Source organism: Cladophialophora carrionii (genome assembly GCF_000365165.1).
Source record: "Cladophialophora carrionii CBS 160.54 unplaced genomic scaffold supercont1.2, whole genome shotgun sequence".
In the NCBI taxonomy this organism is placed as follows: Eukaryota; Fungi; Ascomycota; class Eurotiomycetes; order Chaetothyriales; family Herpotrichiellaceae; genus Cladophialophora; species Cladophialophora carrionii.
Window position 1 is genome coordinate 1310075 of NW_008481827.1, and position 12922 is coordinate 1322996.

Sequence of the window (12922 nt, forward strand, 5' to 3'; positions counted from 1 at the left end):
AGGTTCAGAGTAGTCCTGTCCAACACGATCAGGGCAGGAGACAGCAGACGCTGTCCTTTGTTAGCGGCAGTCATCCATCTCGGTCGGAACGCCTTTCCATCAGACCAACGCCAGATCGACAGCTTCACATCTGCGCGCGGGAGACGGGAAGGTCGAACAATCGATCTCTGGACCGCGGAAAGACTTACCCAGGGGTTCTAGAGCCCTCTCCTCAAGAGTCTTCTCCTCTCTGTGGCCTGACGCCATGGTGGTCAGCCGTTGTTGTGATGTTACAGATGATGGCTGTGACGGGGACCTGAGGGGGAATAGACACAGCTGCGAGACGCTCCGCCCTCACGGCTCGACTGCGGTGAAGTGACATACCTTGCTGCCCCACACGACCAGTGGGAGTCTGTTCACTTTCTCCGGGCGACAAAAAAGCACAAGTCAACTCCGTTCATGACAATGATGCGCCCCAATCCAAAACAATCCAAATGCAATGGTATGTCCTTGCCTGCCCAATCTACTCTGCCATCCTTAGCAGGACGGGGTTGCTGTGAGCGGAGGGTTGTTGCAGAGGACGATCTCGCCCAGATTGAAGCCGTTCTCAACCGCGCCTGGCTTCAGTCTGGACAGAAGCACCATCCGCATCCTTTCGTCGGTACTTTGGATTGGCGGCACTTGCGGCTCTGGAGGTCGACGGTTGGAGTCACTGTGTGTATGAATGTCCGCAACCAGAATTGGCAAGAACATATCGTGGTGGAAAGGGGGCAGTCTCGAGCCCAGACGCTAGGCCAAAACTATACTAGCGTTGACACGCCTACCACTGACACTCAGCCTCGCACGTGCGCAAACGAGGCTGTCGATCTATTGACACAGTAACTCATTTGGGAGGGGGAGCTAGGCCTCGGTGTCACGCAGCGGTAGATGGCAATCTGTTGACGTGTTCCTTCCGACGCATCAGGATACTGCCATTAAAGTCTGATAACTTGGATGTGCCAGAAGGAGGACACTACACCTGTCGCTCAGAATCCCATCCGCCTCCTCGGGACGACAGGCTTTTTGACTATGCCATTGCTGCCCGTCTTTCTCACCACGACGCTGCCACTCTTGGCCCTGCCAGCCAACAAGCGCTCTTTCTCCTCTTCTTCCCGTCGCCTTTTTTCTTCTTTCATTCGGTCTTCTCCCATCTGCCGTTCGATCTCCATTTTCCGGTTGAATTCACTCTCAATGATTCTCTTGTCCTTGGCACTGTACTCCTTCGACTTGAGACTGTAAAAAACACCACCAAGATCAGCGAGCCAATGTGGGTCCACAGCTGTAACGGAGCTCATGTATTCCTTGCTGGTCAGAATCAACTCGTGGTAGACGACGTAGTCAGGTGGGTCTCCAAGTCCGTACAGTGCCGAGGTAGGATGTAGCTGAACCGTGACGCTGGTCCGTAGGTTAATGTACTCTCCGACACCTCTCCGACGCGCAGCCTGGTGATAATATCCAGAGCAAATGCACTTTCGTATAACGTCCCAGTCCGTGCCACATGATACCAGCGCCATTTTCTGTTGGCTGACCATAATATCGTGGAGTTGCTCTCGGATCTCCTTCGCACGACGCAGTGCTTTTGGGTGCAGGAAGTGCCGCACGCACCAACCATCGCTATAGCCATTGCTCTTCCACTGGTTGTATACGTGCAACAACGTCAGGTGATCTGATTCGTGGACGAAGAACTTTTCCCTGGCTGCGTCCGACTCTTCCTGCCTCTCTTTCGGCCTGTAGAAGACAGACGGCACGGAGAGCATACTGACAATGGTAAGCATCTCCTCACTGCAATCGTACTCTGTTGATGATGTGATCAACATCTTGGCTAGAGAAGGATCCATAGGGAAAGCCGTCATCGCGCGCCCAATCGGTGTCAAATCACCAACATGGTCGAGGGCTCCCAGAGCCCACAGGTCGAACAGTGACGTGGTAATAGTATCCTGCGGAGGCGGATCCATAAAATCGAAATCGAGTAAGTCCTTGACACCAAGGGACTTGAGAAGTAGAACCGTGTTCGCCAGGTTAGTCCGTTGAATTTCGGGAATGGTTTGGATGTAGAACTCGTTCTTGAAAGCTTGCTCGGTATAGAGATGGAAAGCCTTGCCCGGCCCGGTTCGTCCTGCACGTCCGGCCCGTTGAGACGCATTCGCCTGAGAGATCGGAGTGATCTGAAGGGTGTCCATACCCATTTTCGGGTTGTAGACTTTCAATTTCGAAAACCCCGAGTCGACAACGTACATGATACCATCGACGGTCAGTGACGTCTCTGCGATGTTGGTGGCGACGACAACTTTCCGAACGCCAGGAGGAGCAGGATCGAAAATCTTAGCTTGGAGGTCTGCAGGCATTTGCGAGTATATCGGGAGCACCATAAGTTTTGGCGGATTGACAAGCAAGCGCAACCTTTCCTCGATCAACTCACAGGTGACTTCGATGTCCTCTTGACCGGTCATGAAGACGAGGATATCTCCAGCACCTTGAGACACGTGAATAGCCAGCACCTGTTTAACAGCACTATCGACATAGTCTTCATTTGGTGAGCGAGAGTACTGGATATCGACTGGAAAGGTGCGACCGGGAATGACAAATTCAGGAGCTCCGCCATAGAAGCGTGAGAAGCGCTCCGAATTCATCGTGGCGGACGTGACAATCAGCTTCAGATCTCTCCGGCGAGCAAGGACCTTCTTGATTAGGCCCATGAGCACGTCTGTATTGAGAGCACGTTCGTGAGCCTCGTCCATAATGATGCATGAGTATTTGTCTAGATCTCGCTGAGTCAGGGATTCTCTAAGCAGTACACCGTCGGTCATATCTATTGATGGTCAGTATGTCAATCCATCCGAGCAGAGGCAGGACTCACACTTGATGACCGTTTGATCGCTGGTGCAGTCCTCAAACCGAATAGCATATCCCACCACGCCGCCCAGGTCGACTTCCATTTCCTCACTGACTCGCTTGGCAACGCTCATTGCAGCGACTCTTCGAGGCTGCGTGCAACCAATCAAGCCGTGCTTACCGTAGCCTTCTTCATAGAGGAACTGGGTCAGCTGTGTCGTCTTCCCGGAGCCGGTTTGTCCGACCACGATAATGACCTGGTTGTCTCGAATGACACGCATCAGTTCTTCTCTGACAGCAAACGCGGGTAGATATTCTCTCTGCTCTTTCAGCGTCTTGCTCTTGCTGAATGCCGAGCTACCGGTATTCTTCTTGAGGTGTGTTGCAAATTTGCTTTTGCCCGTGTCCTCGCCGGGAACAGCAGCGGCACTGTCACCCTCGTCCTCTTTCACGCCCATAATGTTGCCCAGTGCCGTGCCAGCAACCTTGGTCGCTTCTTGCGCTTGCTTTTGTCGTTCCTTTTGCTGTCTCCTCTCGCGTACTACCTTACTTCCCTTGCGACTGAACACGGCCATATCGCTCTGTGGGTCCCGCACGGCCGGCACCGGTTCCAGTTGCTTGGTGAAAATAGTCTTGCCATCCAGAAATGGAGGTTTCAGCTCATGCACAAGGAGATGCACTCGTACCGCGTCGTCATCGTCGAAGTCTTGACCCTGATCACGCCTTTGCGCAATACCAGAGGTGAGCATGCGGTTGGCTTCCCAAGCATCCACTTCCTTCTGCTTCTGGGCTGCTTTCGCCGTCATACGCTTCCCGAGCTTCTTGTCTAATAAGGCCTGTTCCCGTTGTCTGTCTGCCCATGTAGCATCCGCACCACCGAAAGGATTGTGAGTCTCGTCCCCAAAGGTATGCCCAAACTCGTCTCCCGCGTACCAATCGCGGTCCATCGCTGCCGTGTCTTCATCATTAAAAAAGGGCTCAGAGCCTTCAAAGGTATTCTGTTGTGGCTTTGAGTGCCTGGAATGGCTGCGATCTCTGTCGGATGGTCTTGCGAGGCGACCTTTAGCAAACTGCGGCTTCAACGATGGTCCCAGATCTTCGGCGGAATCGGTCTTCGCGGAGTGGAAATCCCCGGCCAATTTGCGCCGCTTCGGGCTATGGCTGCGTTCCATCTCGGGAGGCAGCAGTATGGGATTGAGGTGAGCCGTGGAGTGGACGATGTGAGCGATGGTCAACCGCAACATGGAGGTTTCCGACGTAGAAAAAGTTATACCGGAGTTTATGCGTGTCGCAGCACAAATCTCCCCTCCACCCCAGACGCAAGTCTTACAGATTCGGTCAATCGCAGTCTATCAAAATGGCGTCTGGACAAGAAGCTGCCCTTCGGAAGCAGCAAGGTGTGTCTAAACAACCCTAGCCTTAGGTTTAATCGTGCTAAGAACATGCCAGACTTGCAGTCACAGTACTCCAACTATAAGAACACGCTCCAGTCGCTGGCACAGAAGGTGGGCGAAATCGAACAAGAAATAGAAGAACACAAGTCAGTTGCGCATCGGCGACAACGAAATGAGCGGCCAAACTGACCGTTAGTGGTCAACAGGCTTGTGATGGAAACACTCGAGCCCCTTCCTCAGGATCGCAAATGCTTCCGCCTAATCAACGGGGTGCTGGTTGAGAGGACCGTGAAAGACGTCTCGCCAGCGCTCAAGACCAACTCAGATGGGCTAAAGCAGGTCCTCGAGGAGTTGCTCAAACAATACAAAGCCAAGCAAGATGAAATGGACAAGTGGAAGGTAAGTCTCGTCTCAGCTGGTATCTGGTGAACAAGTGCTCACATGAAAACACAGAGGAAAAACAACATCCAGGTTGTGCAGAACCAGTGAACGCCGTCGACGTAGTGTCTCTAGACAGATTTGAGCCAGTGTAAAAGGGATGACATTAGAACGGGTGCTCGCCGCTCTGACGCGCCATGGGCCTTAATTATCTTGCGAGCAGAAAGGGCAAAGCAAGGCATTAGCAGTAGCTTTGAACTTCAACTGGGAGCCGACCGCATGTCTGAAGGCAACAGCAGCCTGTGATTAGGTGGTCAGACCGCCCTGACGTTCAACTCACAATCAGCTCATTCTGTAAGTCAAATTGTTGCACAGTCGCTTTCCCTTCAATTCTGCGTCACTTGTTCGGCTGACTCTTGATCTGGCCTCAGTCCATGGTTGGCCGCCTCCTCATCACTGAACACCATCAACCATGGCTCCTTCTCGCGCTGGCTGGCAAGCGCCAAGCAGGGACACTTGCTTCAATCAACGCGCCGGCGCTCATTCTCAGACAGTCTTTGCAGCTCCACCGCTTCCCGCGCGCCCTGTCCTCTTCTGTTGCCCCGTCGCAGAGAACAACCCAGCCCACTTGCCGCGTAGTTTTGTCAACCCTGGCCGGCATGTGATGAACAAGCAGCTTCGGTCGTTTCTCGACTGCGCTGACGACGCAGAGCTCACCTTGCCAAAGTGTGAAGTCTCGCATATGATCGAGGTGACCACGAGGGCCCTGCACACTCCACCTGTCATTGGTCGACCGATCGAACAGCAATGGAACCTGCCAGCCAAGCACGATGACAAACCTTTGAACAACTATACTCCTCCTCTTGAGGGGGACAGCAACATGTCGGTGGATGGCGACGATTGTTCGGAGACGGAAATCCCGCGAAGTACTTGGCAGAGCATGTCGACGAGATATTTCATCACTCAGCCTAGCAATGATGAATGGCAGCTCCCACCAAATTCCAAAGCGTACCGCGAGCACCACCCAGAGCCTCGACCGACCAGGGCCGTACAAGAAAGATACATGGAAATTCCGCCGTTCCACAACTGGCCATTCACTTCAGAGAGCATCCCAGGAGGCAACTCTGGACCAGCGGGCGCTCGACCGTGGATGCCAGCATGCTCAATTGTGATGTGGTGCCCGAAACACAACAATTTCTACGAAGTGCATGCGATGTCTTGAGCTATGTGGAAGTCAAGGCACGGATACTTACATATCTAGAGGAGGACGGCATCGTGCACTATGCTTTCCTGGCTTCGGAGTAGCTCATTGGCATGGATTTCTTGCTGCCAATGCCAAGTGGTCCAACTCCGGGCCACCCAAAGTACCACAGTCACAGCATGCATGTATGTTAGCTAGCCTGGAGCACCCCGAAATGATGATTGAATCGCACACCGAGAGCCTGCGAAAGCAAGACCATTGTAGAACTTGTCTTGAAAATGGCGTGCTGCTTCCTGCATCCTCCATCTGTATGTGGTTGGGCGTGTGAGGCGGATTCGTCTGATTACGAGATTAACAGAGTTAGGGAGGAGGTTAACCTTGCAATGTCCGTGACGCCGGCTTTTATATAGCTGCAAGGCTAATGCAATTTGGCTCATTCTACTGGGAGCGTCTGAGGAGGGAGGCGTCGAACCACTGTGCCCAGTCCCGATCGAGCAAAGCAGGATAGGCGGGAGCTACCTTTGACCGGTCTTCCAACGTCGGACAAAAAGATCCGTGCGCCGACTGGGCCACCACAGTACCTAATGTGGACACGGTAGGTACTGGGTACGGAGTACGAGTTTTGCGGACAAGTATCAAGAAGCCCGTGAACCGCGCTTGCCTGCGGAGTCTCTTTTTATTTGCGCCGGTGGTGCCGGTACCCCTCTGCTGTGTTGCGCCTGCCTGCTTCGTCCATCGTAAGAAATGCGAGGATACACAGTATCATACACTGAGCACAAGATCTGCGCCGATAGACCCTCTAGTCCTCCCCAGCCCACAGTCTGACCAAAATAACTTGAACACCAGCACATCCTTACCAAAATGCATCCATTTAAAGTCTGCACAAATAACTCTGCATTATTATGCATCTATTTATATTATGGAGGCATATGCTCAGGCTTGAACAACAGTGCATGCTGGTGTTCCAGTTATTTCGATCAGTCTGTGCCAGCCGTTCCAGCTCGCCAGGACTCTTGCATGTCGATCGATGGGTAGCTGCGGCGTCGTATCGATACCGGAGCATGGGAGCAAGGGCAACTCATACACCTTTCTCGATCTGGCGTAGCATAGCAGGTACGCACAACGTACTGGGTACCTCAGCCACCACCAGTAACTGTCAATTTCAGGCTAAGTCCTCCGCGCTCCGTACTGGGTAGCGTCCTTGCTTTTTGCGACCGAGGTACCGGGTACGTACACAGCTCTGGGTATTCTCCCAAAGCATAATCATGGACAAATTCGTGTGCCCGACTTGGGGCCAAGTTTAGCCAGCTCTTGAGAGGGCCACCAGCCTTCCTGTGCTTAAGCTAGTCTCGAACACTTCCCGCTAGCAGGTCGATACTACTGAGGTCAGAACCCCGATCCACTCTGGCACCGGCCTCTGCTCGTGCCTGCTCCATACTGCGTACTGAATAGATAAAATCTAACCGGGGTAAGAGAACTTCATCACAAGAGACATCTATGCGCACTGCCGTCCTGCAGCTGGCCTGCGAACCGCGATGCGATCTTTGGAACAGCGCTAGGCGTGCCGAGGAGGCGACCAACCGGGCTGGCTCCTTGACCCATTGGGGTTTCAGAGCTGTTCCGCGCCACGTTGAGCGCGAACAGGGATAGAAAGCACTAGGCTCAATGGTGACTGGCGCTTGAAGCACCAGAAGCAAATCGGCTTCGGCCAACTGCGTCACCAAGAGCCTTCTCAAACCTTTTCCACCGTGACTGGTTGGGGTTCACTTCCCGGTTCTTCGTGAGGGGTCTCCAGGGTCGCCCAGTTGTCCTCTGTCTCGGAAGCATGGGAAAGCAAGATTTGAAGCCAAATGAGGCTCGATTGAAGTGTTCCAGCAGTCGTTGCTTGAAGCTGTGTGGCCGAAATATTCCCTCAGGCGCACGTCAACATCGTCCTGAGTCTGCTCAGTTCACTGGGCACAACTGGGTCTGTTCGGTCGCATTATCCCAAATCCATAGCTCCACCTGCGTGGCCCGTCCCAGAGCGCATCCACAAGCTTCTGCAAGAGCTTGCGGACTGCGAACGCCACTCGCAGAACTGTTACGAGCTGTGCCGAGTCAAGAGATCTGCGTTTGACCAACGACCGTCTTTGCCTCGAGCACACAGTTCTGGAACTTCTCGATTCCACCTGCAGCTTTGCCACCCATTTCCTTCAACAGCTTCTCGAGATCTATAACCATGGCCGACTGAGGTGTGCCCGATCTGTGTGCAGGAGGGTCTGCCCGCCTCTTTGCGCCAGGCGCTTCAGTTGATTCCGTCTCGACGCCACGCGGCAACTGGCATCATCTTTGGTCCGCTCAAACCTCAATCGGTCGCTTGGCCTCTCTAGGCGCGCTCAATATTTTCCTGGCCTACCATCCTAGCCGACCTCAACTTCTTCCACACACTTGCTGTCTTCACGTTCGTTCGAGAACTCGGGTCTTTGAGGCGTGGCATTGCGATCTTGTCCGTCGAGAATTCAATCTGTGAATCGCGGGGCCTGCAATCTCTCCCTTCACCTGTCATTCGTTTCCATCTCTCGTACAGCTTCACGTACTCAAATCATCAACCGGAGAAGAACGTCATTCATTTGGTCAAGTTACTTTGCAGGAAATCCGGGTGGTCATCTCTTGCGATCCGAAACAGGCTGCGGGTCCAAGGCAGCCCAGAAGCAGAGTGAAGTGGCGGTAAAGTGAAGTTGAACAGGGCAGTCTTTGGCAACTTCTTTCTCAGCTGTTAGATAAGAGGACCGCAATCTCTTGCTTTCTGCCAAGTGAGTGCTCACCATCAACCTTTGACTCGTCATCCTCATTAAGTTTCCGAACGACTGACGCTTCAAAGACGCCAAAATGTATGCCATTACTATTGTGGCCTTCTGGATCACGGCACTTCTCGGCAAGGCATCCGCAAATCCCATCGTCAGAAAGTCACTCAACCCCGACTACCTCAAGCCCAGATCACCTCTCACCAATGCTGCCTTTGCGGCGAGCGCCGATGCCTGGCCAACCAACGTCGTGTTCGTTGGAGGAAGTCAATCTTATGGGATGTGGGTTCCCTCCGACGGTTCTTGGTACGACCTAGGGAATATTGAATGTCTCGGGCTACCTGCGAATGCAATCGGCGACTGCAACGATGTGACTATCAATCAGATCGGAGTGGTTGCGGGATACGGACCCTGCAGATTTGTCGGCAGCGCTGGTTACTCTGCAACCATTCCGGGTAATCCTGGTGACGGTTACTACACGGTCGGACCCCCGCAGAATATCCTGTCAGCAGCTTGTGGTCCCGCATGATCTGCTTGAGACGTCAACGGCTCCTCGAACATGATTCCCCGGCAACGTGATGCGCACACGAGGTACGAAGAGCAACTATTGTTTGAGTAAACGACTTTCTTCGAGCAAGCGCCGCCCCGCTTCTACACGATGCCACTGCCAACACCCGCGCTTCATTTCAACGTCTTTGGGGCCATTGAAACAACAATTTGTACCACTCCGACTCTGCTCGCGTCTTGATGGCGAGCCCACTGAGATGGAAACTGCCCGCACAGGACTGCCGGGGCAATGGGCTTCCAGAAGATGAAAGGAACCGTCTCGAAGCAGGGAATACATGCCGGATCTCACCACGAGCTCGCAGATCATTACACCTTCGATAAGACAGATTTGATACCCAAGTTCAATTCCATGAAGTTAACCCTTGTCGAATCCCCCTTCCGATCTTGATTTATGGCTTGCAATTTGACCCGTTCTGACAACTCATAATACGTGACGAACAGGTCCACGTCCTTAGGGGTTGCAGGGTCAACGACTCCTAGAATGAGTCTCTGAGTGTAGGCCACGCATGACGTCCACCCGCTCGGACCTGCCGGATCTGCCATTTGCTCGACCGCTCTGACCTGTCGAACTAATAGCTCCATGGTTCACTGGCTGGAATCTACTTCTTGAAGTCGCATAGTTTGTCGAAGGTTCTTCGCGTGAGGATAGTTTCGCCAGCGGCGAAGTCCTGCTCAGGACAATGAGGCATTCCACAGGAAGAATATCCGGCGAAACAGGCACAATAATCACGACGCGCATTCAATTGCGTAATTTACAATCGACTTGTTGACGGGGCCTGGGGCACAGAGTTTGTAGCCGGCCAGTAACTGAACTGGGATCGATCTGGAGGATGCTCATTATCTGTTGTACGTGGTCCAGCTTCGCGCCGACGGCTAGACTTCGTTCTTCCACGCTCCCCGACACAGATGAGGAAGCTTAGCCGACCGATGGACGGTGCCGCCGCTTTTTGAACTCGTCACGTGCTCGCTCATTTAAAGCTCACTCCGTCCCAGTGAATTCTCACTTACAGTACTCCGTACTCCGTACAGAGTACAATTAATTCCCCTCAACTGAATATAAATGCCAACTCGAATTTATCGAGCCCCCACGCAGGTCTTCCACCCACGCCGTGAAGACCACCCCCTGCATCGGCACAAGATGCCATCTTGACGCCTCGCTAGTCACAATGACCAATCGCGGACCGATTATCTGAGGTCACGCAATCCAAAAAGAGTGCAGAACCTGCTTCCAGCTGATGTCGCCGACATGTCACCATTTACCAGTGAGCGTGGTGAACGTATCTCTGAACATATCCACCAATGTTCCGAAAACTTCAAGATTCTCTCCTTCGATCACACCTCAGTGTTGCGAGCGTGAGGACCAATGGACGAGACGGAATCAAACGAGTATCATCATCTCCTCAAGCGATATTCCCAGCGGTCCAATAACACCGCATCCACATCTCCGTCTGAAGATCGCGGCACAACGCCAGAGTCAAAACCTAGAAACATGTCCTTCTTGCGAGGCCAACGCTGGTCAGGAGGCCCATCGACGCACTTGCCGAGATATTTCCCATTCCTCAGATGGATCAGGGAGTACAGATGGGAATGGTTTACAGGGGACCTCATCGGCTCCTTGACCGTAGCATCCCTATATGTCCCGTTGTCTGTATCTTTCGCCCTTCTGGGCCATGCTCATCCGATCAGTGGCCTCTACTCATTTGTCATCAACCCGCTTCTTTATGCGCTCCTGGGTACTTGTTCTTTGATGGTGGTCGGGCCTGAAGCGCCGGGCTCTCTACTCGTAGGTACTGTTGTTGCGGCGTCAACCTCGGGCAGCAGCGACGACGAGAACAATCTTATCAGCGCACAAATAGCCGGCACCGTCACTGCGTGTACAGGAGCACTTCTGTTTGTCACAGGGCTGAGCCGGTTCGGGTACGTGGACTCTGTCCTCAGCCGACCTCTTATGCGTGGCGTCATTGGCGCCCTCGGGCTCAACGTTCTGATAGAACAAACAGTGACAGGACTGGGACTTGGAACGTTGGCAAGGGAAGACTCGCATGTCGCCGGAGGAAGCCCTGCGCAAAAACTCGTCTTCATCGTGACAAATGTAGGCCGAGCACATATGCTGACCTCCATTTTGTCAATCACAAGCTTTGTCGTTGTCATGACACTCCGGTAGGTATTGCTGCTCCCGTAAGACCTGAAAGCCTGCTAATGAAACGCAAAGCCACTTTAGGGATTCTCTAGAACGGAGATCCCGCGCAGTTGCATACATTCCAGACAGATTCGTCGTCGTCGCAACAGCGGGCGTGTTAACATGGTGGTTACAGTGGCACGAGCATGGTCTTCAGGTGCTTGGCCACATCCAAACACCGAAGACCGGTGCTTTGCCTTTCCATTGGCCCTTTAGTCTACAGCACGTCGAGATTTCGAGTCTCGTCATCACATCTTTTCTGGTTGCTTTGGTCGGACTATTCGAATCCTCCTTGACGGCTAAGAGCTTGCGAAAAGCAAGCGAGGGCAGAGCCGCCATTACCCTTCCCGCCAACGCGGATCAGGAGCTGATAGCACTCGGGGTTTCCAACATCATTGGTGGCAGCTTTCTTGCATTGCCTGCTTTCGGCGGGTACGGCAGGAGCAAGTTGAACTTCTCGACAGGTGGAAGAACGCCCATGAGCAATGTCCTGCTCAGCATCATGACTCTGTTCTGCATCCTCTTCCTTTTACCGGCATTCTACTACCTGCCCAGGGGAGTCCTCGCCGCCATGATTGCCGTGGTTGGGGTTTCTATGGTGGAAGAGTGTCCTCACGAGATCCTGTTCTTCGCGAAGATACGGGCATGGCCAGAGCTCGCTCTCATGGCAGTGGTCTCCGCGGCCACTGTATTTCACTCCGTCTCCCTGGGCATGGCGTTAGGCCTAGGCTGGTCGATCTTGTCACTGTTCATCATCGGAGGATGGCGCACAACCATTCGCATCCTTGACTCCCTTTCATCGGAAGTACCTGCCGATCCAGAATTCGCTCAGATTGCAACACCGTGTCCGACGCGGACAATCTTCGTCACCGTCTCTGGGCCATTGACATTCGTCAACACCAACAATCTCAAAGACCGCATCGACGCCCGGAGGCACGCCGATCCATCGGAGTCTCGTGTACACCGCTCGCATTCGTGGCCAGCCGCGACTGAAGAGACGGCTCTCATATTCGACATGCGCCACTGTACCAGAATCGACGGCTGCGCAATTCAAGTCCTTGCAGAGATCGCAGAAGAATATACAGTGGAAGAAAGTAATAGAATCATCATATGGGAACCGTTGCAGCTACATGGCAGGGATCCTATCCAACATAAACTTGCACAGAGTGGGACTTTAGATTTGTGCGGCCAAAATATCAGCTTTGTGACCAGCTTGGGCGAGATTCTGACGGAATTGAGGGCGGAGCGTCGCCCAGAGTCTCTTTTCGAATCAATGGACGTGTAAGAGACGGTGTGATGTTGTGGTGAAGAACCGTCGGCATCAAATCCTCCTGGCGAAAGCATAGAGGTCCCGAGCTCGCACATCAAGCGACCACTCATTTTAAGGGACAATACACCATTCGAGCTCGCATATTCAAGCGACCACTCACTTCCGCCAACAAACACGCCATCATCTCGCTCGGTCTCCAGGGTGGGAGGCGGACAGCGCACGCGATCAGATGACCTCTCAGCGACGAACTACAGTAGCGAAAGCCGTGCATGCCAGATGATGCCACCCCCGCCAGCGATG

At 53.3% G+C, this 12922-nt stretch overlaps 5 protein-coding genes across 5 annotated transcripts; 4 read left to right on the top strand and 1 right to left on the bottom strand.

Moving 5' to 3' along the window:
* Positions 1–1004: 1004 nt before the first annotated feature.
* On the bottom strand, positions 1005–4022 carry G647_02533 (uncharacterized protein; the record flags this gene model as incomplete). Its single annotated transcript, XM_008726882.1, has 2 exons — positions 1005–2827; positions 2876–4022. The coding sequence occupies 2 exons, from the start codon at positions 4020–4022 to the stop codon at positions 1005–1007; spliced, it is 2970 nt and encodes a 989-aa protein (XP_008725104.1).
* A 185-nt stretch (positions 4023–4207) lies between these two features.
* On the top strand, positions 4208–4733 carry G647_02534 (uncharacterized protein; the record flags this gene model as incomplete). The annotated part of the gene is made up of 4 exons (XM_008726883.1): positions 4208–4247; positions 4300–4390; positions 4451–4643; positions 4698–4733. 4 exons carry the CDS (start codon positions 4208–4210, stop codon positions 4731–4733), a joined length of 360 nt encoding a protein of 119 aa, XP_008725105.1.
* A 361-nt stretch (positions 4734–5094) lies between these two features.
* Positions 5095–5844, top strand: G647_02535 (uncharacterized protein; the record flags this gene model as incomplete). Its single annotated transcript, XM_008726884.1, has 1 exon — positions 5095–5844. The coding sequence occupies one exon, from the start codon at positions 5095–5097 to the stop codon at positions 5842–5844; it is 750 nt and encodes a 249-aa protein (XP_008725106.1).
* A 2847-nt stretch (positions 5845–8691) lies between these two features.
* Positions 8692–9135, top strand: G647_02536 (uncharacterized protein; the record flags this gene model as incomplete). Its single annotated transcript, XM_008726885.1, has 1 exon — positions 8692–9135. The coding sequence occupies one exon, from the start codon at positions 8692–8694 to the stop codon at positions 9133–9135; it is 444 nt and encodes a 147-aa protein (XP_008725107.1).
* A 1527-nt stretch (positions 9136–10662) lies between these two features.
* Positions 10663–12637, top strand: G647_02537 (uncharacterized protein; the record flags this gene model as incomplete). Its single annotated transcript, XM_008726886.1, has 2 exons — positions 10663–11333; positions 11386–12637. 2 exons carry the CDS (start codon positions 10663–10665, stop codon positions 12635–12637), a joined length of 1923 nt encoding a protein of 640 aa, XP_008725108.1.
* Between the last annotated feature and the right edge of the window lie 285 nt (positions 12638–12922).